Below are 27,929 nucleotides of genomic sequence, written 5' to 3' on the forward strand. Positions count from 1 at the left end.
GTTGACTTTTAAAGAGGAAGCAAACATCCTCTGTTCAGCTGTATTACTTACCTGGGGACAGAGGGAAACCCCCCCCCCTGTTGACACATTCACGTTAGCAGCCTGTTCAGGAACAAGGAAATGGGATTAGCTATAACCAAGTGAGCCGTCTGTGATTTAGTTCCACGAATTGTAGTTTAAAAGAAAAAAAACCTGCTTGTGTTCCATGTGGCCTTTTATACAGCAATATTACATGAATCCTGTGTAACTGTAAAACAATCATGTTCCACCACACGCAGTATACAAAGACTTTAGCTTCTCCATGAAGGTTACACTTTATTGTGTGATTTCAAAGGTTGCAAAGATTGCAAAGATGTCATTTGAGGTTTATTGATACATGTAGGACGTGTAAATATCTGAGTTTTAAGGTTGCCGGTTAATCACCAGGGCGATATTTGTTGGTGCGTTATTACTGAATTATGTTATACTGTGAAATGTTCCTGGAAAAGTCTTATACAACCAGCTTCCTGTCACTGCTACAAGACAAAACTTATACAGTTTACACAAATACAATTTTTAACACATACACTGCAGGAATTTAAACAGTTGACTAATCTAAAGTAATTTATCTTTGACACTTAGAGCTGTGCCTTTCTTAGTTTTGTTTTTTTATTCTCTTTATTATATATAAGTTATTCTCTTTATTATATATAAAAACGTATTATATATTATTATATATAAAAACTTTAAAATTACTATATATAGTAATATATAATATAATATATGCCCACTGTGTTGTCAAATAGTTGTAGTAGTGTAAGTGTAGAAAAAAGGTTACTAACATAAGATATATATTTAATATAAAGTACCCGACAAGTACAGGTAAGTAATTAAGTAAAAACAAATATTGTCCTTACTGTTTCTAGATATGCAACGTTGACGTTACCATAGGAACGAGGCAGGCCTCTCACACCGGATGAGGTTCGAACACTTGTATTCAACTTCCGGGTGCCAGTACTGTGCATGAAGTAAGGTCTGCTTGCAATTTAATTTGGATAAACGGACTTTGTACAATGTCCCGGGGCTCAAGTGCAGGGTTTGATCGACACATCACCATCTTCTCTCCTGAAGGAAGACTCTACCAAGTCGGTCAGTATGCGGAGTTGTTCAGACAAACGCTGGCTTGCTGGCTCTAAGGTCTGCTAGCTGGCTAGCTAAATGCTCTGTCATGCTTCGCTTGCTTGGCTACTGGCTGGTAAATAATACCCCGCCAAAGCGAAAGTAGTGTCGAATGTTACCAGAACGGTGTTACTAAAAGTGTCAAATGCGTTATTTAAGCCCACTTTCTGACTTTCTGAATTGAGCTACAGACAGAGTAGCAGAGGATCAAAATAGCTAGCTGGCTACTCTGCACGTTAGCATTTCTATTATTTAAACTGATTCATTGAAGTGTAATAAGCCCGGCAGGGTGCAAGTAGAATATTTACCCACAAATGTATCAGTAATGATAACAGCGTGTTTAATTTTTAAATTCGGTTTCATTTCGCAACTTCATCTAAATAAAGAAAGCAAACAAACCTTATATCGTTACTCGTTAGCCGGCTAGTTAGCGTGACTAGCATTTTAGCTAGGCAAGCTGATTCATTGCCGTAAGTGTCAATTTTCCATTAAGTCAATGGATAGGTTATGAAGTTATTTGTTTGTTTTGATTAACAGGAATCATTTGGTCATAGTGGCATACATTTCTTGACGTTCACATAACCATATAATTAAAATAACTATAATACAACACTGTTTTTGTATTTGTAATTGTTTTATTCTGTGTATTTGAGCTAGTTTTATATACCAAACTGCATATGGACAGAACGTATTAGTCAACATTATTAATACTACTACTACATACTTAATTACTTGAAAAACCAAAGAAGCCAATCGTGACATGCTGTCAGTCATTGTCTTAAAACCACACAAGATGTGAGCCCACAAAATCAGCTACAGGTCAGATGACACCTGATCACGTGTAGTTGTTCATTGTTCATTGCTTGTTGGCTACATTTTGTTTATTTGAGGACCAGCATTGTCTGTCTGTACATGGTGCCAAGCAAACATGAACCCTTGCCTCCTGTGTCTTTCAGAATATGCCTTCAAGGCAATAAACCAAGGTGGACTCACATCAGTAGCAGTCAGGGGGAAGGACTGTGCAGTTGTTGTAACACAGAAAAAAGTACCGGTGAGTGTTTTATACTGCTGTCATCATGAAGCACGGAATACATACAAACTTGCATTCTGATGTGACGATAATGAGCACTTGCGTCATTCGTGTGTTCTTTGTGTTCCCATGTTTTGAAAGTGACCCACCCCTTCCATTTAAAGCAATATTAAATGCATAGATTTGATTCATAAATCACTTAACACTGGTGTAGTAATGGCATTTCTTGATCTCAACACTATGATTCATTGTTTCTTCCTTTGCAACAGGACAAGCTTCTGGATGCATCCACAGTGACTCACCTTTTCAGAATAACAGATAATATTGGCTGTGTAATGTCTGGAATGACAGGTAAGTTTAGTGTTTATTATTTTTAGGTTACAACCACTGTGGTACATCTGAACAGTGATACTCTTACTCAGAGGCAACACATTAAGCAGCTTTTTTTGCACAAAAGAACGATTGGATGTTCTACAAATTGCTTTTTAAATTGAGTCACTCTTTGTAGCAGAAAACGGAAGCTTTTCAGTAAAAGGGAACAATTTTAAACATAACTACACCACCTTTCAGGGTATTTTTGTGTTCAGACTGGTAACATTGTAGGTGACATCTCGGTTCTCCTCAGTCCCTGCATTGACTTGTCGATGGTTCCTCTTTACTAGTTATTTAGGTAGTTAGATAGTGTTGCCATATGGTGTCAGATGGTGTGAGATCTGAAGTATCAATATACTGTATAATAATCCAGCAGCACACTCCTTAAAACATAACGCCTCTTATCTCTTACAGCTGACAGCAGGTCCCAAGTGCAGCGAGCTCGCTACGAGGCAGCTAACTGGCAGTATAAGTATGGTTATGAGATTCCAGTGGACATGCTGTGCAAGAGAATCGCTGACATCTCGCAGGTCTACACACAGAACGCTGAAATGCGACCACTAGGCTGTTGTAAGCATTGATTTATAGTTAAAAAGCATAATAAAATACACAATTTGAAAACCATGAGTTGTTACAGTCCCCCATGGTGACTCTGCCATGCAGGTATGATCGTGATTGGGATCGATGAGGAGTTTGGCCCCCAGGTGTACAAGTGTGACCCAGCAGGTTACTACTGCGGCTTCAAGGCTACAGCTGCTGGAGTGAAGCAGACAGAAGCCACCAGTTTCTTGGAGAAGAAAGTGAAAAAGAAACTGGACTGGACCTTTGAACAAACTATTGAGGTAAATGATTATTTTTTTTCATTGACGTATTTAGCACAGGTTCATGTGAAAGTAACCCGTGAGACTGTGGTGGTTTCCAGCTGTGCGGTGCTTGATTTTATAATCTTCAACTCATAGAGGAAAACTCTGCCACTCTCATTAAAGGTTATTACATGATTGAATACACATTTCACATTTTTATCACTTCCTACTCAGCCCTGTGTTTTTTTTGTTTTTTGGCTGTAGACAGCAGTTTCTTGTCTGTCAACTGTACTTTCCATTGACTTCAAGCCCTCTGAGCTCGAGGTGGGCGTTATTACAACGCAGGACCCAAAGTTCAGGTAAAACCCTGGTCATGCATGGTCATTTGTTGCACTTAAATGTTGTTTTTTTATTAAAGTCATAATGTTTTTTTACTATAATCTCCTAAGGCTTTCTTCTGACATTGTTCTATAATATACTGAATGTTATGAATTTTATTTAACCAACAATGCAATATTATTCATGAAACCTAACAAAAACTAACTGCAGCAGTGCTTGAAATTGATTTAGCATCATCATCTGACTTTATTTTGTTTTTATGCAGAATTCTGACAGAGACTGAAGTGGACTCCCACCTGATGTCTCTTGCAGAGCGAGACTGAGCTGGCGACCTTTCACCAGGTGGATTGGAGTTAGAGCATAAAGGGATATGCAGTTCCCAGATGGAGATGGGCGTTATCTTTGTTTGCTGTACATTTACCCAACTGTTTCATTCAATAATTAAAAAAAAGTTTTTGGAGTAAAACAGATGTTGTCCTTGTTTACTATTTGCCGAGAAGCATAATGTTCCCGCATGAATTATGCTCTTTGTAGACCCTCACTATGGTGCAGCTGCACTGTTTGGTTTAAGTTAGCAGCAAGGGAAACCTTTTATGGGAACATGAGCTGCTGCAGAGCTCTACCTCTACACTTCCTGTTGTGGCTGTAAATGCACAGAAAAATCACGTGACAGCCCGAGGTGCTGTAAGGAGGGTTTTTTTACTACACGGTGAGTGATTTGACCTCATTTTGCTAACCTGTTTGACATTTTTTTTTATCCTCCTGCAGCTTGTCAGAAATAGATTACTCCAACTCACCGGATGCATTGTACAACACAAGTAGTTTCACTTTGCAAGTGGAAAACTTACTTGTTCTGAGATTTCAGAGCGGTTATGATGAAGCTGGCATATGGGCTGGACTGTCAGTATGGAGGGAGAAACTGACTAAGCATTCTGGTCAATGACCCTGCCCTTTACAGAGGAATTTGTCATCGTCGTATGATCAGAAATGATGTTAGCATGTCACCAGTCAATCGTGTTTCAGTTGCTATTCCATCACTTTCAGTCTCATTGCGTCACTTTTTGTCAGTTTTTCTACAGCTGTTACCTGAATCAGAAAGAACCCAACTAAATATCTTGCTTTCTTATCTATAGTCAACAAGGCCTTTTTTGCTGCTTAAGCCAGCGTTTACATCTCTCATAATTCTCACTGCCCTTAAAAAGTAACCGAGTGGCCCTTGGAAAATCCCACTGTGCAGGTTTACAGCCTCAAGGGCAATTACAGGCTGCAGAATCCACTGTTATTGCTACTAATCACATGGGGCATTTTCTGAGTCAGTGCTGGTTCCAGTTTTGCTTCATACTGGGAAATAATTGCTGGTTACTAAAGAGAAACACTTAGAGAAATTCCTAACTTTTGATAATGTATCGCCTGACAGGGAAGTCCAGTACTTCCCAATTCCTTCCTGATTCTTTATGACATGGCAGTAATTCAGACGCTGTTGATTTCCTCCTTTTTTCAGGCCTATCTACTCCGCAGCCGCCGTTCAACAATACTCCTAGGGCAGGGCGGAATATTCTGTACACCATGTTCTTCTTTTTCTGCCCAGGGACTTTCAACTCAGTGACTCAGACCTGGTGACCTCGCCCCAACAAGGAAATCCCAGACCGTTCCAAGTGGCTGAGTGTGATCACTTTTGTCTGTGAAGTCTGGGCGATGACAGTCTTCACTTCCTCGTCACTTTGTGCAAGTGAGATGTGATGCTGATTATTCAATATGGAAAAGCACTGAAAGACTCATCATGGGGGGGTAAAAAAAAAACCCCGCTGAGTGGAGGAAACACACTACTCACGTTATTTTATAGTCATACCATACTTTTTTTATTCAGAACATTTCTATAGTGTTTAAATTCACAGCACATGTACATTGGTACAAAAATAATATCTGTATTTACAATATATTACGTCTGATATATACACACACACACACGCATCAATACATATTTATACATTGTACACTAGGACTGTGGTCGACGTGGTCACGGCCTTGCTTGTGCCATAGACTTCTGTGATCTGGACCAGACTTGACCAAACTAGACGCCATCTTCATGTTTGTGATCCCAGGGCCAGCACTAGTGGACTTGGCTCTGGTGGGGGGGGGCGGGTATCCCTCACCGGGGGCCGGGGCTGAGCAGCCCATAGCAGCATCACTCTTCTTCACACCAGCACAGATGGTTCTGTTTACTTCCCAAATTTGATGTCGTCATACAGCTGTAGGGGTGAGAGAGGAAAAAAGAACCGTTAGGGACTGTTGAAGGGAAACCTTTTGGCTGATTTTGCTTGGAGAGGACTCTTAGTTCTGTTCGGCACCGGATACTGACCTCGTCGTCCGACAGGTCCAGATCCTCCATGTCGCTGTCGTCCGATTCGCTGTCGGGCAGCTGCCTGAGCGCCTGCGGCGTCCTCGCGTACAACTGGCAGCGGATCTCTTCGTTCTGCCGCCCGTAGGTCAGGTGGTACGGCGCGAAGCCGCCGTAGTTCAAGCAGTTCACGTCGGCGCCGAGGTCGAGCAGGCAGCGGACCAGCGTGGAGTCCTGGAGGTCCACAGCGAGATGTAGCGACGTTCTGCCACTGCACTGTTCCTATGGAAAAGCAAGAAAACAACCGTTAGGCTCCTCCACTCTGCCTCGCATTTAAGAGTCATTTGGCTGAAAGGGATTATTTTTCCATTTACTAGTTCTTAACACCTACCTGTGCATTGATATCAGCACCCAGTTGAACAAGACCTTCCACCAGCGAAACAAAGCCGTTGATCGATGCCAGATGGAGACAGTTGTGTCCTGGAAGGGAAGAATTCAGACAGGTTAACAACAGAACCCCATAAAGCGCTGCTGCTGAAGTCAAACCCGCTGATGAGCGAGCGGAGGAGGTCCGCTTGAATTCGAGACTCACCGCTGTAGTTGGGGAAGGACACGATGGAGGCGAGGTGGCGCTGGCAGTTCTGGGTGATGAGGCCGAAGCAGGCGAGGGAGCCCTTCTTGCAGGCGATGTGCAGGGGCGTGTTCCCGCTGTCGTCGGCCAGCCGCGGGTCACAGCCGGCCTTCAGGAGCTTCTCCACGAGCTGGAGCTGCTCCGTGATCACCGCTAGATGGAGGGCGGTCTGGAAAGGAGAATGGATGGAGAGGCGTTTGTTAGTTCACGCTTCGTTTGAGTGGGTTGAGGTGAGTTGCGTTTGGTTCGGGCCATTACCTGTCTCTGATGGTTCTGGACGTTGAGGAAAGGGTGATTGTGGGACAGTCTGATCATCTGGAGCGCGTGATCCGTGGCTTCGTGAATGACGGCCAGGTGGAGAAGCCTGTGGGAGGGGGGGGGGGGGTTATTCAAAATAGTCAAGAAAAAAAAATACGCATGGAGGAAGTGGTTCCAGCCAAAAAAGTCAGAACAAAGGCGAAGCAGTGGAGCGTTTCGCAAGAATGGAGTTTTGTCGGGTTATTTCCACCAGTTGTGGCTTGACACATCTGATGCTTTTATCAGTTACTGGCAGCGGGCCAGGGACTTTCCTGAACTCGCAGCGCGGACTTTAGCGCCGCCCAGACTGCGCTCTCAGCCAAAGTACACACACACCGCAAAGTACTGCACGCGCACGCACGCACGCACGCACACACACACACACGCAGTTTTAAAGCCCATTTGTTTTCGTCCAACTTTCGCCATTTTCACGCGCACTTCTAGGGGGATTTTCGCGTCTTTTCGATGCATTCGGTTCCAATTGCGCGCGTCGGTGCAAAAAGCCTTCGTGCAAAAAAAAAACAAAACAAACAAAAAAAAAACATCGAGCGTTTATTCTGCAACTGCGCACACTGAAAAGCCCCGTTGAGCGCACTTACGTGTCTCCGTCGTCCGTCACCGCCGCCCTCCACGGCTCGTACTCCTCTTGGAGGCTCGTGGACAGGACCGCGTCCACGGCCATGTCCTGGAACTGGTTCACGAGCTCGTCCTCCTTCAGCGAATCCAGGCCGCTGTCCAGGCGGTCCTCGTGGCACGGCAGCATCTTCCCCTGCTTCGCCTCCCGGTTGTCCAGGTCGTAATCCATTTGGACGTGGTTGGATACTCTGTGTATGTCCACCATGTTGCGACTGTCACAAGACTCGGCTCCGTCTCTACGCAGAGGTCAGGGCAGAGTGTGCAGCGCAGGAGGACGCGCTGGGTTTTGTGCGCTCGCTGGGCGGAGCCTCGGCGGGGATTTCCAATTGACTTATCTTAGAAAAAGCAAGGGAAATCACACGCAGCCGTGCTTTTGTGAGAAAAATCCCCCCCCAAAAGACACTCAGAATGACAACTTGTAGTTTCCTATTAGACACCTATTTTCACCTGTGATGTAGGTTAGGGGACATGCCATTATTAACTTCAATGAATGAGCGCGATGGGCATGAATGAGCGAAAGACGGCCCCTGTCTGGCTCTTGAAGAATTCCCTTCTGCGCCGGGGAAATTATCCGTTTCAAGTGGCGAACCAACGTAGCGCTGCATATTTTCCACTTCACACTTTTATCCTAATTGACCACATTTGAAGACATTTTTTAAAATGAGAGCCGAGATCCCGAGATAAATGTATAATTCACACTATTCAGCCAGACTATTAATCATATTGTGCTGTGTTGTCATGTTCCATGCAAATTAGCTGTGTTTTAGTATGTACGACTTAACATAATGAAACATTTCATTTAAATGAAATTCTGTGTTCTTTTGATTTGAATTAGATTTCAAATCGTGGACTCTAGGCAGCAATATTTCATGAATCTGATCAGACATGTCACTGTGTTTGCGTTTGGGGGTCCTCATGATTCAAAGTCGTGCACCTAGTGTAGAAATGTCACAAATCTCCACGCAGACGGCGGCTAGATTCCCACCGTTGTTTCTGCACACTGTCCCAGTACAAAGCCCCTGTAGCCAGTACAGAGTGCAGCGGAGGCCGGGAAACATTCTAAAGTTTCCTCTTGGAGTCTCCCTTGTGAAACCAGCACTTTGCGTACCAGGAAGGATGTTCTGGACTTACCCGTCTGTCACTTCACACTCTTTACCACATCTCCAAAATCCTGCACAGACCGGCTTTCATTCTGGAAATCACTTAAGTCCTGCAGAAATATCTCCATTTGAGAAGGCCTTTTTTTTTCCCTCACAATTTTCATTTAAACCTTTCTCACCTTTTCCCCCTTTTTTGCATTTGTGCCATTTTTGCGTCGACGCGCGCACACAGGAAATTCACTTGTCTTTCACAACACCCCGCAGCCGAGTGCGTGACAGCGCTAACCGTCCGGGCTGCCCTGATATTTCAGAAAAAAATTCCCAGGATCACGTTTGTTTGCACTGTGAGAAGCGGGCTCGGCGAAAACATAGCAACGGTATCCATGTGCACTAATGCATTCACACCTCTGCGGGGCGATGCTCCGCTGGGATTACATTATGCAAACCAAACACACACACACACACACACACACACACACCTATGAGAGCTGTGATGTCACTGAGCAGCAGCGTCTGCGAGTATCTGCTGCAGTGCGTCACATCAGACAGACGTCACGCGTAGCGGTGCACGCCGCGTCGCGTACGTCCTGAATTCCTTGCATGCTCTCATAATGAGGCGTCTGGGGACAATCTGTTCTACTGGGCTTGTGTGTTTTTTTTTTTGTTGTTGCCATGATAGTGTGTGTGTGTGTACATTTGTCTGGTGTCTTTTTTTACCCCATATGGGAAATACTGGAACTTCCATATTACCGCGTTGAGCATGTTTCTGCGTAAAGCCGAGCAAGTGCTCCGGCTCGGTGTTTACATCTGGTTGCCATGGAGACCACGCGCTGACGCCAGTCGATTGTCAGGCGCTGAACATTGCCCTCTGCCTGCATGTCGGTAGACCGCTGCTTATCTAATCCAGCGTCAGAGGGGGAACCACGCCGCGACGGTGCAGCGCTGAGGACCATCTGACATCAACCCCACCCTGCACTTTAAAACAAAGGCCTGTTGTATCTCTGACGACTAACAGCATCACAACTTAAGACCACTCTGTTTGTACAAGTGTGCGTTTACCGCAATGAGCAAAACCAAGCAAAGAAATATTGTTAGTCACATAAAAAAAAAAACATCCACACAAAAGTTAGAAGAACAGCGTATTGTAGCGTATGATGGAGGAATGATGGAGGCCGTGACGTTGTGTGTGTGTGGGGGGGGGGGGGGGTCATGCAAAAGGCGAAATCCTATCTATTTAGTGCTGTGTGTTGGAGGAAAAGAGGAAAACGATTTGACATCCTAAAATCAGCAGCAACTGCTGGGTTGAATTCACTCATGACAACTTGCCTCCTGTTTCAGATGGAAGCTGCCGTCCGTCACCTTGGTGAGAGCTTCACCGAACAACCGACATCCATCCGTCTATTTTGCGTGGGAGTCCGTTACACCCAGAAGTGACACACACGACGCCCACTTCATATTTTCACAACGGGTGGTATGATGTAAAAAAAGGCATATTTTAGTCAGGCAGGTTAAACAAGAGCCGCGTTTAACCGTGTGAGTCAGGCCGTGTCTTTGTCAAAGGGACTTCACCAGAACCACACCAGGAGAAAAAAAATGCAATAAAATTAAAGTTTCATACAACATCATATTGATACAGTCATGGGGTGTGAACATGAATGAACGTGTATGCGTGACATGAAGTGATGAACTGTAGCCCAGTCATCAGTTCCTAGAAATCACTTTTTCTTTCAAACACATAAAAGGAATAAAGTCGTTCTAGTTTTCGTTCTGTTCATTTCCATTTTTTTTAAGCTCTAAAAACTGTCAGTGAGCTGAAAAGCTCTGATATCCTCCCCTCTGTTGCCTCGGTTTCGTGCTGAATGTGCGAGGGCTTCTTTTTTCGGGGAAGCGTGGGTGCTTTTCGGAGAAGGGGTAATGCCTCGGTTTCCCTCCCCAGGCATTCCCACGGCGCCTTACGTGCACGCACTGGATGGGATGGTGCAGCCCTCAACTGTTCTGCTGCCCATCAGCAATCTGTCACCATCGGGCCCGCAGGTTTTCCTCAGATGCAGCCCTGCAGACGTTTTTGCCCTCATTTGCATAGATTTGCGAGATATCCACCTCTCTCTGGAGAACAGCTTGACATTTTGTACAAAGTCACGAGTCTCAATATGAAATCGGGCTTAACGCTAAGAACCGGCTACCGTGCCTGTGTTTAAAAAAAACCCAAGAGGTTCCAGCAGAGCCTCCAGGACTGACTGCAGAAGAAAAATCTCCTTTATTTCCTTCATTTGCAAATTAAACGATGTATTCAGTTAAAGCTCCAAAACGGTCTCCAATGGAAGAATTTAATGGGTTTGAACATTATCACTGAACTCTTACTATGACTGCATACATGTATATGAAGCAGCAGTAAAACGCTAATGAACTGAAACACCTCCTACTGGAAAGGTTTGTGTGGGGCACAGAGATGTGAAGCATGATAAATGTAGGCACACCTCAGCGTTTTTATTTTGGTTCTTCACTTTCCCTGTCCTTCTTCCTCTGTTCACCCACTCTGTCCTCACCTACAGGTATCACTGGACTCAGAGCTTTGTGTCTGTGATGGGCAGTGGAGGATCCAACCATCCTGCCTGTGTTCCGCTTGTTGCTGTTGTGTCTGTGCTTCTCTCTCTCTCTCTTTCTCTTTCTCTCTCTCTCTGTCTCTCTGTCTCTGTCTCTGTCTCTGTCTCTGTCTCTCTCTCTCTCTCTCTCTCTCTCTCTGTCTCTCTGTCTCTGTCGCTCTGTCTCTCTCTTTCTCTTTCTCTTTCTCTCTCTCTCTCACTCCCCCACCCCCACCCCAGCCAGTCGAGGCAGATGGCCGCCCTCATTCAGTCTGGTTCTGCTAAAGGCTTGCTGTATGTGGGATCTGTTGGGTTTAGATGTGTAAGGTCTTAAACCTTACTTTGTAAAGTGACTTGCCATAACTATGTTGCAATATTGCGCTACGAAATTGAATTGCAAATTGAGCCTTCACCTCCATCTCGCCACGTGGTCCCACCGCATAATCTGACTGCCGAGTTTGCCAATAAAGCCCAGAGCTGCACCGTGCTGCATGTTTGAAGCTGTAAGTCTGAGATCATATCAGACGCAGCATCACAGGGCGATTGGACATGACTGCACATTGTCATGTCAGTGCTGACTGTCATGTGAGGGCACATGCAAAGCAGAAAGCACATCTATTAAGTAAGTCAAATAAATTTTCCAGGGTGCAGTACAGCTTTAAGTAATAAAACTGGTGGAGACTTACAGAACTTGCCAGTAAACCATAAAGTGTGGTTCTCTGTTTGGTCCTTTTCATTCTTGAGTTGCTCCCACATTCCTTCTTACTTTATTGATTGTCCATTGTGTCAACAGTCAGTTCTTTTGACTCTGAGAAACAGAGAGAAAAATTTCTTTGTTATGAAATAAACCACAAAAGACAACTCAGATTTTCTGTGCACACTGCGCTGCCCTAAATACAAATGAGACCAGCAAAGTTCCCTGACACACTTCTAGTGGTGTGAGAAAATAGCATGTGAGTGGCACTGTGCTTCACACCGCGGAAATAGTGAGACTACAAGATCAACCACAAAGCAAATGAGCACAACGCTTGGAATATGAATACAAACCTTCTAGTAGCAAACCTCTCATCGCAAATAAACCTGCAGCTTCTGGTGCCTGTTAATGACATAGACATCTGAATGTATTGTGTTTAATTTTTTTTACCTAATTAATTTTATTATATTACCCCTCCAATTTGCCCCAATTACTTCTTATCATTAATTTTATACGTGCTATTTCATTAATAAGAGGAATTTAATATCCGAATCGAGGAGTTACCTCGAGCAGCACTGGTCTTTATCTCCCCCTTGTGGTTGGAAGCTTGATTGCAGCTCCTGGAACCTCCGTCTCTGTCATTAGAACTAAAACTCCGTCCATCTGTCTTCTAGTGCTTTTTCCCCGTAGCCAATTAACCTAACCGCATGTCTTTGGGCCGTGGGAGAACCCGGAGAGAACCCACGCGAACATGGGGAGAACATGCAAACTCCACACAGAACCCACGCCCTTCCTGCTGTGAGGCAACAGTGTTACCCACTGCACCACTGTACCACAAAACTAAAACACACGAGAAGTAAACAAATACTAAAGGATAAAATGTAAATACAGGTGACAACTCACTCACTTACCTACTTTGAATAACTGCTCCAAAATAGTTGTTTGGTGAATTGCTGCTGTCTCTGAACAAAAGACTTGAACTGATGGGATACTAAGCTTCTGTTTTGTTATTACTGTATTGTTCTTCATAATGACATCAAATAACTCAGAGACAGATGAAGCACCACTTAGATTATTTTGCTGATTGTTCAGCACAAGCCCATAAAATCTGCATATGACTGTCAGTCACGCCAGTAGAGAACACAGCTCTAGCTTCCGCCCACTCTGCAGCCTGTCCATCACTGCTACCCAGATGGGTGAAAGGAGAGTCATGCAGGGAGCTGTGACAGCTTTAGGCCCTGGGCCGTTGAATCATCTGCCAGTCAGCTACCTGAGGGTCTCCAGCACCTTTTCAACATTCCCCGTGTAGCAGCTGCTCACGGTTTCACTGTGAAAACCTCCCGTCTGCTTCCAGTCCAAATCAAAGGTTCTCCAGCTGACTGTGGTACTGACAGCTTGTGTTGAGAATCTCCAAACCTGCAGCCCTGACAGCACATTGTCATTGTTAAGTCAACAGACCAGTAGGATACTCTCTCTGTTTTCATCCCACATCTCTACTTTCTTCTCTCCTGTACATTCCACTCTTCAATACAACTCATATTATATCTTATTTATATACCTATATCCATTGCATGTCCTCGTATTACTGTTGTATCTTATCTACCTATAAATGCATTACAGTGTTGCAAAAACAAATTACTTGATTAGGGAACAACCTGGCAACTGAAATATACATTTAAGAGAGCCTTAATTAGGCATAACTCAGAATGTATAGCAGCTAGTCTCTATATAAGCGCGCTCTAACAAAACACATACATACACGTATAATTCACAACGTCAAGTAAATAAATGCGCTTATCATACACGTCAAAAAGATATTTGAGGTATACGACACTGTAACCGCATATCAGGTAAAACTACAAATCCCGAAAGTAGTCTCACCGTAATTGTTACCTCATACCAACATCTGATTGGACAAACGCAGTAAAGCCTCTTGTGATTGGTCGACGGTAGCCATGTTTGCGTTTCCAGCTGTCTAGATGAGGGTTAGCTAGCCGGTTAGCCGTCTGAGCTACATTTTACCTCTTTACTCGCGGTTACGTTGCCGCACAGGCCCGCCGCCCCGTCAAGCCCGACGCGTCTGTGCGGGGGCAATGCCGGTTCACTCCCGGGACAAGAAGGACAGCAACCACGAAGACATGGAGGTGGATTTTCACGAGCAGGACGGCAGCAGCACAGACGAGGATGACACCGTTAGCTCGTCCGTATCTGAAGATGGAGACAGCTCGGGTAGGAAAAATAGGCCTTGAGCAGCAACTCGCACACACAAGCGCGCACACGTTTCAAGACAATTATTATTCAACGAGAAATGCGACTGTGGGGGAAATTAGTTTTGACGAGTGAAGACCGTGTAGTATAGAGAAGTGCAGTACAGGGAGGATGACGTTGGTTGCAATGAAACGCATTTAATGTCGAACGTGACATGTGTTCTTGCGAACAGAGATGGACGATGAGGACTGTGAGAGGAGGAGGATGGAGTGTCTGGATGAGATGACCACCCTGGAGAAGCAGTTCACGGATTTAAAGGAACAGTACGTAACACTCTGAGCCCACGCCTGGTCTCAGATTACAGTGTCCTGGAAACTGGGGAGAGGTTCAAGTTCAAACGTGTTCAGGCTCAGTGTCTGGTGAATTTGGGAAAAGCTCTAATTAGTGGCCTCCCTTGTCTCTCTTTTCCTGCTCCATAGGTTGTATAAGGAGCGCCTGAGCCAGGTGGACATCAAGCTGCAGGAAGTCATGGCTGGCTGTGCTCAGGAATATTTGGAACCTTTGGCCAACCTGCAGGAGAACATGCAGATCAGGACCAAAGTAGCTGGTGAGACAATGCTGTCCACAAAATTTATGTGAAAAGCCTTTGTTCCGCTGTAATTGATTTGCTGTCTCTGTTTGCTGCAGGCATCTATAGGGAGCTGTGTCTGGAGTCTGTAAAAAACAAGTATGAGTGTGAGATTCAGGCTGCCTGCCAACACTGGGAGGTGAGAGCTTCACACACGAGTCAGAAGCTACGGTTTCCTCCTTGATGCTGTAAATGCAGCCACTCTATGCACTTGTGCAAAGTTTGTGTAGATTCGAATCTTGGTCTTTGCTCTTCTTACTGTGCGACAGAGTGAGAAGTTGCTGCTGTTTGACACTGTGCAAAGTGAACTGGAGGAGAAAATAAGAAGACTGGAAGAGGACAGGCATAGCATCGACATCACCTCAGGTACCAACAAAAGGATTACGGAAAGTATCACAACGGAGGAAGTGACGCAGCAGCCCGGTATCTCCCCTCCCTCCCATCTGTCCTCTTGGCTTTTTCAGAGCTGTGGAATGACGGACTGCATGCACGGAAAAACAAGAAGAAAGACCCATTTTGCCCTGTCAAGAAGAAGAAGCCTGTTGTTGTTTCTGATATCCTTTTTCCTCCTGGTCGTGTCCTTGTCTTATTGCTCCCCTTCGTCATCGGCACTATATTCTACTGCAGCACTTTAGCTTAATGATGCCTAAAACAGATGTGTCCTGTCACTCTTCAGCGTAGCTTTCCCTAACCTTTTCCTTACGGCCTTATATTGTTTATATGCTACAAGATCTGGATATTCTTGAAGACTGGACCGCAATAAGAAAGGTATTATTTTAAAAATGGAGCGAGTAGATGTGTGGTTGGACTTGTGATGAGCTTCTTATTTATGCCTTTTATCCCCCCCCCCACAGGCGATGGCGTCACTGGGGCCACACAGGGTGAAGGTGGATGGTAAGACTCTTGCCTCATAATCAATTAAAGCCTGACGGAGTGCCGTGATCCGCACGTGGTCACAAAGCAGTTAATTTGATACATTTTTCTCAAAGTCAATTTGAATGTAAACGGTGCCTTCACCCTTTTTTAATGGCGCGTGTGTTCGATTGCCTGGCTCGCTCAGTATTTCTCCATCTCTCCCAGCAGCCCCCGCAACCAAGCCTGACAGACATCACCACGTGGCCCGCTCCGAGGACGGTCGACTTTTCTATGACAACCAGTGGTACTGCAGGGGACAGACCATCTGTATCAACAGGAAGGATGACTACCCAACTAGGTGTGTGTGTGTGTGTGTGTGTGTGTGTGTGTGTGTGTGTGTGTGTGTGAGGGTGGGGGTAATATGTCTGTTATTATGCATGGCTTCAAGGTCCTAAGACTTTTTGTCTTTGTGTGATGCAGTGCCATTATAACCACCATCAGCAACGATGAGGTGTGCTACAAACGACTGGACGGCACCAAGTCAAAGCTCTATGTCTCCCAGCTGCAGAAAGGCAAATGCACTATCAAGCACTCATAAGATACAACCATGCAGACACCACCATCTCTTCTTATCATGTTGTATCTTTCTACAAGCTTTGCATATGTACACTACCCAACACACAGTTACTTCAAAAGAATCATGTGACACGTCTAGTCTAAGGAGATGATCGTTTCTGTAAATGCATATACGCATGCTAGTATTATCGACAACGTCACAAAGTGTCATTTTCTCTGGAACGGAGATCAACGTAAAGTGCTGCTAAAGACGAGGAGAGAACAAAAGCAGAGCAGTAGTGAACTGTGAACAGGTGGAGCTCAGTCGCGTGCCTTTCTGAGACGGGGCGGGTGGGGGTCTAATCAAAAGCATCAGTGCAGCAAAGCCTTACTCTGCACTGTGTTATCACCACGAGGACTGAAGGTCACAACCCTGATCCAGGTGAGGATGCCATGATGAGACTTGAATTTCATGCTCCATAGAGCCTATTAATCTCCAGGGAACCCTGCGCGAGAAAACGTTTGATTTAGTTCCAATACAGACCATTCGGGAGCATTCTATCAAATCTCCCGGTGTTTTGTGGTGCAGTTTTTCCAGCACGTCATTTTTTAGACTCATGCTCAAGTGAAACCAAACGTGTGGCGAAAAACTCAATCCTGAACATGCAGTAATGTGAGGTGACCATATGTTTTGTGTTTACATCACTGTGGTTCTCTCCTCGGTCCCCTGTCGTGTTGCCATACGTCTGACAGTGCCTAGCATTTGACTTTAAACTCATTCATATATTTTTCCCTTACATGTGCAGTTAGACATGAGGTCTAACCCACGTAGAACATTTTCTGTGTATACTTGAGATGAATAGAAGTGAAGATCTGCAAATCTCTTCAATGAAGGTGGTGAGTATTAGCTCAGCCCTTCGGCTCATAATGTTTATGGGGAATGCAGCCGGTTGAAATATGCATTTCTTTTTACAGTAGAAACCAACAAAGTTTGTGCTTCTTTTATTCTTTATTCGCTTTGTTGTACTGTTTCACATCAGTAATTAAGCCCTGCAGTGTCACTATTACATCTCTGGCAAAATCAAAAGCGTCACCTGTTCCCCGTCCCCTTCCCTCGTCTTTGTATCCCTCTCTGTCATTTCTCTTTCTCTTTTCCCCTTTGTCTTTTCCTTTGCTGTCAGTAGAAATGTCCCTCAGCAGTCGCCTATTACCAGTACAAAGGATGAGCAAGGTTGACAGATGTTGGGTGTGCAGTCTGAGATATGGAGACAGGATTCAGCTGTGTTTGACTTTAAAGCTCTTTTTTTTAATGTACTTTCAGCATCAACCTCATTTCAAAGTAGTACTTGCCAACAGTATTGTAAAGAGCGCAGCTTGCACCGTTGTTTTATTGCTCCTGAAACATGTCTGTGAAGCCTCGTGTTTGTTTTTACCTGCTTCATTTTAACAGTTTTATGAATTATTTCCACATTAGAGGCCAAGGATAGGAGAATGACGTGCTAACACATGTACGGCTGAATAAAGCTCTTGTTTGGATCATTTGAACACAACAACCTGCACATAAACGATTCATATGAAAACCAAGCGTCTGAATCAAATCCTGTTTCCACTCCCGCGTCCTGGAACGGAGCCCGACTGTCCGGCGGCATTTGACCCAACATGCCCTAATAAAATCTTAGGTAATGCCTCTGTGTTCCGAGACAGGAAGGCCCTGACGGTGCTCAAAGCAAAGTCACCCCAGGGGTTCACTGAACCCTGACTGCTCCTCTCTGTGACAGGAAAAGTGGCTGATTGTTGGGAGAAATGCTGAGCTGGTCCTGCCTGATAACGGCCTTTTGCTTCGCTGCGCTGTTCAGTCTTTGGGTCACTTATTTCTGCCAGAGGACCACTTACTAGATTGTCACCACACACGCGTATTGATTGAGTGTGTCCTCCTGTACCACTTATTTTCATTCATGTTCTACGTTTGATAGATGTTTTGGGGATAGTTGAATGTAAGTAGCACATATTTAGATTAATACATTTGAATGTCTAAATGGGTGAAATCTTCATGGAGATAAATGTCTATAATCAAACCAGGTGGTCAAAATAATTATTTCGGCAGCCACACAAGCTGAGCGCCATGAGGTTTAAAGGAGGTGTCCACCAGGTGTCAGTAGTGCTTCGCAATGAGGAGCGAGGAGCCTCTGGACTGGATGGGAGGACAGAGGTGGTCTGTGAATCTGGGACACCCTGCTGCTGAAGCCTTCCAGCTGATGGGGGGTCGTGCACAATTTGATCGCTCCTGCCTGGCCATGACTGCTACCACAACAGAAATGGAGAGAAAGGTAAATCCCCAGCACAGGCCCAAGGTGGCGGCGGTCTGTCTGCCTGTGTGTCTGCGCTACGGGCATCCTTTCCCCAGAGCCGCCTCCTCATCTGGACGCCCAGCTTGTTTACTGCCCAGCTGTGTGCATGATGTCGAGTCATGACGTTCTGGACGGTTCTGGGGGAGTCACCGTTGTGACGAGTCAGGCCGTCTTCAGACCCATTTATACTTAATGAGTAACTGGAACTGGAGGGTCATTGGGCCGTGTTTACTGCAACACTGGGGCTAATTAGACCGTGAAAGTGTCACACTCTGCTAAATTACTTATGCCCCTGCCCCCCGTGTTGTGTGTGTGTGTGTACGTTTTCAGGAGAATGACACTCTTTCATCATTCATCGTTTGTGCCTGCATAAACAGCCTGTGTGTAGACGGTTCCCTGTTGTTGCTGATCATCGAAGAAACAGAGAGGGAGTCAGTGGACGCTCCCTATGATTTACTTTAGTTTGTTTGTCTGAATTGTATTTTATTTATTTTTTTGTGTGTGAGTAAATATAAAAGTAACATTTAAAAGACTAAAGACTGCAAATTTTATTCCACTTTCATATGAATGTTTCACGTTACCGGACGTGTTTTGTGAAGCAAAGATGTTACGTGATTCACTTTTAGGGGGAATTTAAAGCATAACCAAACTTTTCTTGCACAAGATGACAAATGCCTCGTGGAGAAAAATGTCAGATTCGAGAAAACAACGCCTGCTTGGTGACATTTATAATGTTTTGGTAAATAGGTAGGTTTGTCGTCGTGAGATGGAAAATTGACAGCAGGTCACAAAAAGTTCATCTGAGTAGATGCTGTTTCAGAATCGCTTTACATATCAAACGCCAACAGCAAGAATTTAGTATCAAGAGACCCATCAGCTCCTCACATGAGGGAAGGACAGGGACGTGGAGTCAGGAGCTTGAGAGTCTATACAAACGAACCCCAATAATGGCGTCCTGGACTTCAGCCAGCTACAGCAGGAGGCTGACTGTGCTGTGAGATCTGTCCACTCGATGGTGCCTTGTTACTGCGAATCAGCTGCTTTCCCCCGATCCCAGTGACTAAACACTACAAACTAGTCGCGCCCACCACCTCATGAGCCGTTTCCCTCTGCTAATGGCAGGGTTGGTGCATGTGGAAGGCTTTGTACAGTAACCTAAAGGTCCTAGAAGATGAGCATTTGGAATCAACATGAACAGTGTGATGTACAAACATCATCTTTCTTTGGAAACGGATCTCGTTGCTCGATGTCTGAGAACAAAAGCTACTTAGCGTTTGAACCCTGTAGTTTTTCAGGGATTCAGAATGGGATTAATTACGTCTCGGACTGAGCTCGGTGTTGTTACAGGTGAACACAACTGGCTCAACGCTCCACTTGAGGCCTCCTCTTGAATCTTGTCTTCTGACACCAAAGGCACATGTTGAGGATGGACTTTGGCGGCGATGGGGAGGAAGGCGCAGAATGTCAGGCTGGCCTCGTCTGCCTGTTAGCATCACGGCTGTAGCTGTGCATGACCCGACCATAAGGCGCCATGTTGGGACAGTGCTGCAACGCATCGCTTCTCATTCATTTGAATAGAAGTTATGTGTTGATGTACGGCATCAAGAGGAGCGTGGGGGGTCGATCACTCATAATGAAACGAAATCTGTCCTGATGCTTTACAGTACCTCATCCGATTGCATTTCATTTATGGTGAAGCCTTTAGCTTAGCTTAATTACTGCTAAGACAAATAGGTGCACCCTAGTCCCTTGGAGTACTACACGTATACCCAGGAATCCTAGTTAGTACACTTACTGGCATGCAAATACAGAGATAACTGCCAGGAAAAAAAAGTAAACCTGTGTGTGTGTGTGCGTGCGTGCGTGCGTGCGTGCGTGCGTGCGTGCGTGCGTGCGTGCGTGCGTGCGTGCGTGCGTGCGTGTGTGTGTGCGCGTGCTTGTTTAGCTGACCAGACGAGGTGTCAGTATCACCTTCCACCTCCACACCCACCGCCCTCAGACTCCATACAGTATCTCCTTATTATGTCAGGTCTGATATGCAAACCAGCCCCAGGAGCCACTGTGGCCCGGCGGCAGCAGACAGCGGCGTTGTGTTGTGTGTGGGTGTGTGTTCTCAAGACAAACACGCCCGCGTGAGTGTTAGTGCTCCGATGGGCTCCGCCAGCCAGTGGCACGGCTGTTGCTATGATGGGACATGAAGACGGTATCAGGTCGGGCGTCATCTCCCCAAAGAGATAAACAGACGCGGCGCTGGCAGGCTCGGGCCCTCGTGCTCAGTATGGAAATGTAGTCAAATGGCCGAGCGCTATCGGCGACGGGATAAGGGAGCAGAGTGGCTGGTTAGTCCGGGCGAAGCTCCCGCATTCCAATGCACCACAGGCCTCCCTTTTAAAGCGCGCGTCTCCCCTGGAAGCGCATTGGACGGACGCGTGTCTGTGCCGGATGCTCGGCTGCGGCCCTAATTGGCCGCGCGCCGCTGACGGAGCGCGTCGCGCAGACAGGTGCCTTCCGGTTCATCTTGTGGGCTTGTGAGAACGTCTCCTCAGAGGCCACACACACACACACACACACACACACACACACACACACACACACACACACACTCTCACACACACACTCCACCTGGCTCTGCTCGCATCGAGGCTTGAAAAACACCCTCAGCGCTGCCCTCTGACGAGTTACGGAGCCTGGTGTTTCTCCCGGCGTTTGCAGAGGGTGTGGGACAGGTTGGAGGTGGGCCACAGCCCTAATGAGCCCGCCCTCTGGCTGCGTGGCCGGGCCCGAACCCCCAGACGGAGCAGGTGGAGCGACGCGGGCGACGTCTGAGACGAACCACGAGTCGGGATGCGAAGGACTGTCACCTCGGGCGGCTTTTACCCGGCAGAATATCACTGAACGCACTCCTTTGTCTCCTTGTCTCCAGTCTGAGATCCCTGACGGTGCTTTTTCGCATTGTGCATGCTTGATGTGAGGTTATGTCACACACTGTATGCCTTTCAGATATGTAGCTGTGCTGACAAAGGAGATACAGCACTCTTGCCATCAGAGGGGTCCTGCGTTGTCACACACAAGAAAGCTTAGCTTAAATTTTATATATATATATGGATTCTCCTTAGCTTGTCAAAGGGTGGAAACAGCCAATCAGGTTCTGTCTAAAGTTAACTTAAGCCACCCTTCAACTCTCCATAGGTTAAGTTGTTAGATTAACATAACGCATTTAAACAGCCTTCTGGGATCCAACCCGCTTTACACTTCTTCTCATTCACCCATTCACCCTCACACTCACACTGATTCTTGAGGCTGACTCTTGATTCTTGAGGCCAACCTTGCTGTTAGAGGGCGACCTCCCGAACAAATGCGCTGTTGTTCGTTGCTTGTGTGCACATGTCTGCGTATGCGTAGTATGTATAGAATGCAGATAAGACAGAAGACAAGGATTCGCCTCCAGCAGCCCAGAAAAGCAGCGTAGACAATGCGTGGACGGTGCGTTGGTTGAATCCTTGGACCTAGTGTAAACGGATGCAGGAGTGATGTGCTCGGTCCGTGGCCCCCGATCTGTATAACAACACAACAGAGAGATCTGTGCGAGTTTAATGCATTTGAACCGCTAATTGCGTCGCCATCTTTGAAGGAACGCTCTGGAAGACGGAGGCCGACACTCGAGGCTCGTGGGAGGCGCTGCATTGGGAGCCGCCGAGGCGTCCTTAATTCGCTCCAACCGAGGAGGGAGAGTTTAAAAGGTGAACGCGCTGCTGGGCCGAGCGCGGGGGGGAGGGAGGGAGGCAGGATCTCAGAGCCATCAGGGAATGACCCCACATTTTAAAGTACAGTCCCTGCCTCCTTTGTCTCGCTGTTGTTCTCTCCTCCTCAAATGCCTCTTTAATGTTACATCACCGTCTGCGCGCTGAAGCCTCTCGTCCTCTCTCTCATTCCCCTCAACGGCGAAATCCCAGTCCCTCTGTACGTTTTCACATTCACAGATGAACTAATAGGTTTCTTTACAAGCCCCTGTGCTGTTTTTAGTACTTAAACACAAGTGATGATAAAAAAGCAGACAGCGAATTTGAATATCCCGTCGCTTCTTTTTTTTTTTTTACATTTTTCATTTTCTCCGAGAGACGTCGAGGTCATGAAATCACAGGTCCAGTCCGCTCCGAGTTCCCGTCAAGTTACTATAGATAGGTTTAACATTTTGAAATATTCAGGTGATGATCCAATTTTAATAACGCTCTGCTGCCAGAACTGCAAATACCCACTGAGCAAATAGCATATGACGCCTGTGACTTATTTTTCCTTTTGGAGGGGGCATGTGTTAGTGATATGTGAAGAAGATGTTAAGCCATGACATAATAAATAGGGTTCTGTATGCGTATGTGTTACTGTTCTGTACTGATCTGTACTGAAAACACACATGCAGTAACAGTGGTGAGCACCGGTTTATTAGAGTGCATCTCTTACCTCAGACAATTTATGCAAATGGCTGCGGTCATAGTGCTTTTCCCGTTGGACTTCAGTTAAATACCTTCCACTGCTCGTCTTCAGATGTGCGGAGCGGTTCCAGTGAAGGAGCGCAGCGGCGCCGAATCACACCGCCCACATGGTTCCATTGGTGTTGGCCTCACTTGTCCTTCGCCGGATCATAACAGGTAGCTCATGCGAGGAAATGCTTTTGAATAAGGTGTTAAGTTATGTACGCGGTTCCTGGAGAGAAACCTTAGCGGCGAAACTCCTGAAGCCTAGAGGTCGGTTGCTTTGTGAGTCTAGTGTTAAAAGACATGAAGTCTGCCACGAGCGTCGACTCACCTGAAGTGGATCTCAATGGGAAACCTGTTGGTTTAATGGCTGCTTTACCTGCCGAACTCAGCTGGAATCAACCACTGTAAAGTCACAACTTCATAACATACTGTATCATGTTAATAGTTTAAACATAGCATTTTAAACAACTTAATAGGTGGGTATTAATCTTCAAACTGTTCTACTTGTTCCATTAGACAAATTGATATTTCAGAAAAAGCTAGTTATATATAATAGTGATTCAAATTAACCATATAGACAGGGCTCAGCTTGCTAGAATGTGGCCTCCTGTGCCTGTTTGCCTGGTGCATCTGATGCACAGCTGTATCTGAGCAGCGCTGCCAGGGGGTCACGGGGTCACGGGTCCGGCAGCAACGCGAGGGCCCTCGTCAGCGCCGAGCCGTCCGAGGGCGCGAGGAGCAGCGCTGAGTCACGAACGCGGGAGGGGAGCGCCGTGTGAAACGCGGCCGCGCTCGATCAATGGGAAGAAGGTCGAGCTCATCACAATCCCAGCAGCCGTGTAGTTGATGGGCTAATAATGTCGAAGGGAAGCAGCTGACACACATTTGGATTTCACTCCCCTCTAAAACCGCCGGATATGTTGAAGCTGCGTCCACGTGAAGCCTGGCGTCCGCCGGCCAGACTGCGTAATGACGAGCACGCGTGGGCGGCGGCCAGTTCGTCGGTGGGAGCGTTTTTAAGGCATTTGGATGTGCGTAGGTGGGCGGGATGTCACAGGAAGACGGAGGGCGCACACACACACACACACACACAGACACACACACACACACACACACACACAGACACACACACACACACACACGCACACACACACACACACACACACACACACACACACTCCACGGCACAATGGGCTGTGTTTTTTTACACAGTGGGGATTTCTGTTGCGTCTCCAGAAGTGAAGGCAACATGAATATTCATCGGGTCCTCTTGTCTTTGGTAAAAGCCTCGAACCCGTTGACTCTGCCTAATCGCCGATGCAGTCCTGATCATTTCCGTATCCACCTGTCCTCAGCTGTGTCTGACATTAAAACACACACACACACATACACACATGTGAGTGTGTTGAGCGCCAGCCCTGGAGTTCTCCATGTATGAATTAATAAGGAGCGCTTCCTGTCCGGCGGCGCCTCCATTTGCCCCGGCCCACCGCGGCCCCGAGGTGGTCGCCCCTCCCCCACGTGGTCGTTCCCGACCCGCTGGCCCTCGTCGCCCCCTCGGCCTAGCGGGCCCCGCTCTCACCTCCAGCTGCACCCGTCCCCCGGCCTTACGTAACCCCTTCAGAAGGAGCGCAGGCGGAGGACGCGCTGTCTTTATGCGCCGGCTCCATTGAGCGTCAGCGGTGCCCAGGGGTGCGTGTTAAGCCCCACAGACTGCGCACTGGCTGGAACATACATAAAGGCAGAGCGCCCTCCGAGCAAAGAGCCATCCATCCGTCCACATGCATGTTGAAGGCGGAAGTGAATAGGCTCATGTGTTTGTGAAGCGCTCTGTTCGCTTTATCTGTCAGTTGGAAGAGCACAGGGACGGGGGCTTTTATTGTGAAATGAATAGAGGGCAGAGCGGAGAAACGAGAGAGGGATCCACTAATGGAATCCATCATCATCCAATCGTTTTTAAGCCCAAATAATTACAATGGGCTTTTTAGAGCCTGCTTCTGAGGCGATTATAACTGTACAAGGTTTGAACTGTGGTCTATTGTGGCATAATGATAATAATAATGTGAGTACGGCTGAGAGTTGTTGAGGTTATTACTAGCACACCTGTCCTCGTGGTCGGTGGCCGGCAGCGGTGAGTTCGTCCGCTGTTGTGTTACAGCTGTGCTTCAGTTGTCGTTTCTGCAGAGCTCGTCCTCCCTTCGTCGTGTGGAATCTTCTGGCGTCCAACAATAATACAGTACAAACAACTGAACTGGAAGCAACGTTCCCCAGTAGGTGTGAATGTGAGTGTGAATGCGTTTGGGTAGTACTTGGATTCTTTTTGGCAGGAAATGTATTGACTTTGATATTTCTCCGAGGTAAAAATGCCAAATGTTTGCTGGTTCCAGTTTCTCCAATGTGAGAAGTTTGAAACTTGAGTTTTTGACTTAAAAAAAAACCTAAACACCGGCTCGTGTGTGCAAACGAGATCGGTGCAGGACGTCGGGTCCAGTCTAGCATGCACCAGGTTCTCTGGGTTCATGGAGCATATGCTGTAGTGGCGTTGCCATATCCATGTTGTGATGTGTTCAGGGGACAGCAGTAGCGTAGGGTTTCCAAGGACTCTGATCTGGATCTGAGACCCTAGTTTTTGTATGTGTAAAATTGAGTGACAGTCTGACCCTGATCCCATTGGAGAAACTGGAAAAATGTCCCCGGGAAGATGGACATCAGGACCAGCATCATGCCACGCAACAGTGGACCTTATTATACCTGTGTCAGTGACACCGGTGCCACTCTGTGCTATGGCCTGGACCTGTGCCTGCTGGCCTTTATTTGCCCCTCTCACTTATTGCCCCCTCTCTCGAGGGTAAACTCTAAATGTTGGCTTAGCTGAGCGCTAATCATAGCCCGGTGAGTTTACCTGCTCTCACAAGGCTACAGCCCATCTATTATTCATCAAGCGTCTCAGGTGACCTCTCATAAACACTCCGTTATTATTTGGAATCCAGTGTCTCATTAACGGCCCGTTCAGCAGCCTCAACTATTGCTTTCGGTGCCGCCCTTGCTCAGCCAATTGATCCTTGGCTCATTTGTCAGCCAGTGCACCTGAACTGTTGTGGCTGGCCTTCAGTGAACACTACCCGTGCACCCGAGCGAAACTGAAGACGCCTCCGCCGGCGGCGGCGAGTTTTAGCGGGCCGCTGCCGTCGCCTCGGGTTTTGGGGATTTGAAGTCGCCTCGGAGAATTTACAGTATGAAGAATGTGCATTTCCTTCCTCCCCACGATACCCATTTAGTAAATCCTCATCTCCTGTGGTGGAAGGATGGAGATAAATGGGAGGAACAAGAAAGGTGTGCACTGCCTGGCCCCGGAGCAGTTGTAGAATAAAGGGATCTTTTTAAATAAGTCATGACTCTGTGTATTTAGCCTTTGACCCTCCATTAGCAATGGACTGGTTTCACTGGGCCCGACCTGTGTGCACTTACACTGTGTCCTCAAGACAAAATACCGGCTTGTCAGCACTATTACAAAGCAGGTTTAAATGCTTTAAGCTCTGTTTTGTGTTAGTCAAGGAAAGTTACAGAAGAAGATCAAGTCCTGTATTAGAGTGCTAACTAGCAAAGAGCCCAGTTTTTAGGAGATGGTGGAGACCAAAACAGTGCCAAAAAAGATTTTTAAACAGGTGAATGGAAACATGGCTGCAAACACAGCAGTCATAGCAGCTGCATGAGGTGCTTTCTAGTTTAAATCCCTGGGATGTGAACATGTGGCCAGTAACAGTGGCTTCTGACTCATATTTCACAAACGTATCCCCGCACGCGGCGTTTCATTAGCACCCGCCACCATTTTGATGTTCGGCGGCGCCGGCTTCGTTTGTCTCGGTGTCAGGCTGAGGACCGAGCCTTTATTAGACGCTCAGCTCTCCGCAAGAGTGTTTCTCAACAACAAGCCGGAGAGGCTGCTAATTAAGGGCCAGGCTGCTGTTTGTATTTAACGAAAGGATCCTCCTCATTAGTTTGCCAGGCAGTAATTAGAGGGAGACGAAGATGATGAAGGAGTGACTGGGCGACTCAGTACAAGGCGCTGAGGCTGCAACGATGACACAGATCATAGATCAGCGTGGAGTCTGCGTTTGATGAGTTAAGTTGTAAAAAGGCCCGATGAATAACTTCCTGTCCGCCTAACGGATGTGAATGTCTTAATTGCCCATTGTGCGATTGTCTCCTATCCTCAGCGTCTTGGATTTACATGAATGCGTCGCCGCGCCCGTGCTCCACGGCACCGACGGGCCTCCCGAGCTGGCGATGACTCACGTATCTCCATATCCTCTACAATCGCGTTACATCCTTAGGGCAGGCTCATCAAAGGGAGGACGGTGTCTATTTATGACTATTTATACCGAGGCAGATCCCTGTTTCGAAAAGGGCCCCCGTCGCGTTCGTCGTAGGGTGGGGGGGGGGTGAGTCGATGGAAACCTTCCTTTTCGACCGCGCCGGCTTCCTCTCCAGCGGACAGGCGGCCTCGGCCGGCCAATCAGAGCGCGCTGCCAGCCGCCCACCTGGTGACTAGGTCTCCGCGTGGGCGGACGTGCTGCTTTCCAGCCTCTCCTCGGCTGCATGCGCAAACTCATTTGCTCATTTGCACCGTACCTTTGTGTTCTTCTAAATGGGTTTATATTTTTGTTTATTATTACTTTGGTGAACTTGACTGCGGGAGGCTCCATCCTGCACGTTTTCCATTCAGACCTGAGGTGGACACATGTTCGCGCAGGGCGATGCTATTGTGTGGAAAGGTCTCAGCGCGAGGCTATTCGGCCGCTAACAGCCGGTACTGTGTCAGTCAGTGCGGTCCAGAATAAGCCGGCGCCGGCCGACTCACCCCGTCGCCCGTCGGCACC

General features: G+C 46.8%; 3 protein-coding genes across 5 annotated transcripts in view; 2 read left to right on the top strand and 1 right to left on the bottom strand.

Moving 5' to 3' along the window:
- The window catches only part of LOC114849518 (NF-kappa-B inhibitor alpha-like), a 58,398-nt gene extending 49,228 nt beyond the window's left edge, over positions 1-9,170 (bottom strand). The window contains exons 1-6 of one of the 2 annotated variants that reach the window (XR_008693792.1): positions 7,568-9,170; positions 6,930-7,035; positions 6,633-6,840; positions 6,432-6,520; positions 6,062-6,322; positions 5,848-5,951 (exon numbers count right to left, since the gene is read on the bottom strand). Coding sequence is in view for 1 of the 2 variants with exons in the window: in XM_055506153.1 (XP_055362128.1) it covers positions 5,922-5,951; positions 6,062-6,322; positions 6,432-6,520; positions 6,633-6,840; positions 6,930-7,035; positions 7,568-7,809 (936 nt within the window). In the remaining variant the exon portion in view is untranslated. Of the gene's footprint in view, positions 1-5,534; positions 5,952-6,061; positions 6,323-6,431; positions 6,521-6,632; positions 6,841-6,929; positions 7,036-7,567 lie in introns of those variants that run through there. The other variant, XM_055506153.1, reaches the window with a different exon arrangement.
- On the top strand, positions 950-4,170 carry psma6b (proteasome 20S subunit alpha 6b). Its single transcript, XM_029142058.3, has 7 exons — positions 950-1,128; positions 2,115-2,209; positions 2,458-2,539; positions 2,975-3,130; positions 3,224-3,402; positions 3,628-3,722; positions 3,968-4,170. The coding sequence occupies exons 1-7, from the start codon at positions 1,053-1,055 to the stop codon at positions 4,023-4,025; spliced, it is 741 nt and encodes a 246-aa protein (XP_028997891.1). The 5' UTR covers positions 950-1,052; the 3' UTR covers positions 4,026-4,170.
- A 4,556-nt stretch (positions 9,171-13,726) lies between the features above and the next one.
- On the top strand, positions 13,727-17,810 carry brms1lb (BRMS1 like transcriptional repressor b). 2 transcript variants are annotated; one of them, XM_029141078.3, is made up of 10 exons: positions 13,727-14,209; positions 14,421-14,511; positions 14,668-14,795; positions 14,876-14,955; positions 15,086-15,182; positions 15,281-15,370; positions 15,520-15,584; positions 15,671-15,710; positions 15,897-16,029; positions 16,152-17,810. In XM_029141078.3, the coding sequence occupies exons 1-10, from the start codon at positions 14,074-14,076 to the stop codon at positions 16,267-16,269; spliced, it is 978 nt and encodes a 325-aa protein (XP_028996911.1). In that variant the 5' UTR covers positions 13,727-14,073; the 3' UTR covers positions 16,270-17,810. The 2 variants fall into 2 exon arrangements, with proteins under 2 accessions (XP_028996911.1, XP_028996912.1); XM_029141079.3 differs by having other exon boundaries at positions 13,732-14,209; positions 15,900-16,029.
- Positions 17,811-27,929: the final 10,119 nt, after the last annotated feature.

Source organism: Betta splendens, chromosome 24, assembly GCF_900634795.4.
Source record: "Betta splendens chromosome 24, fBetSpl5.4, whole genome shotgun sequence".
NCBI classification, from domain to species: Eukaryota; Metazoa; Chordata; class Actinopteri; order Anabantiformes; family Osphronemidae; genus Betta; species Betta splendens.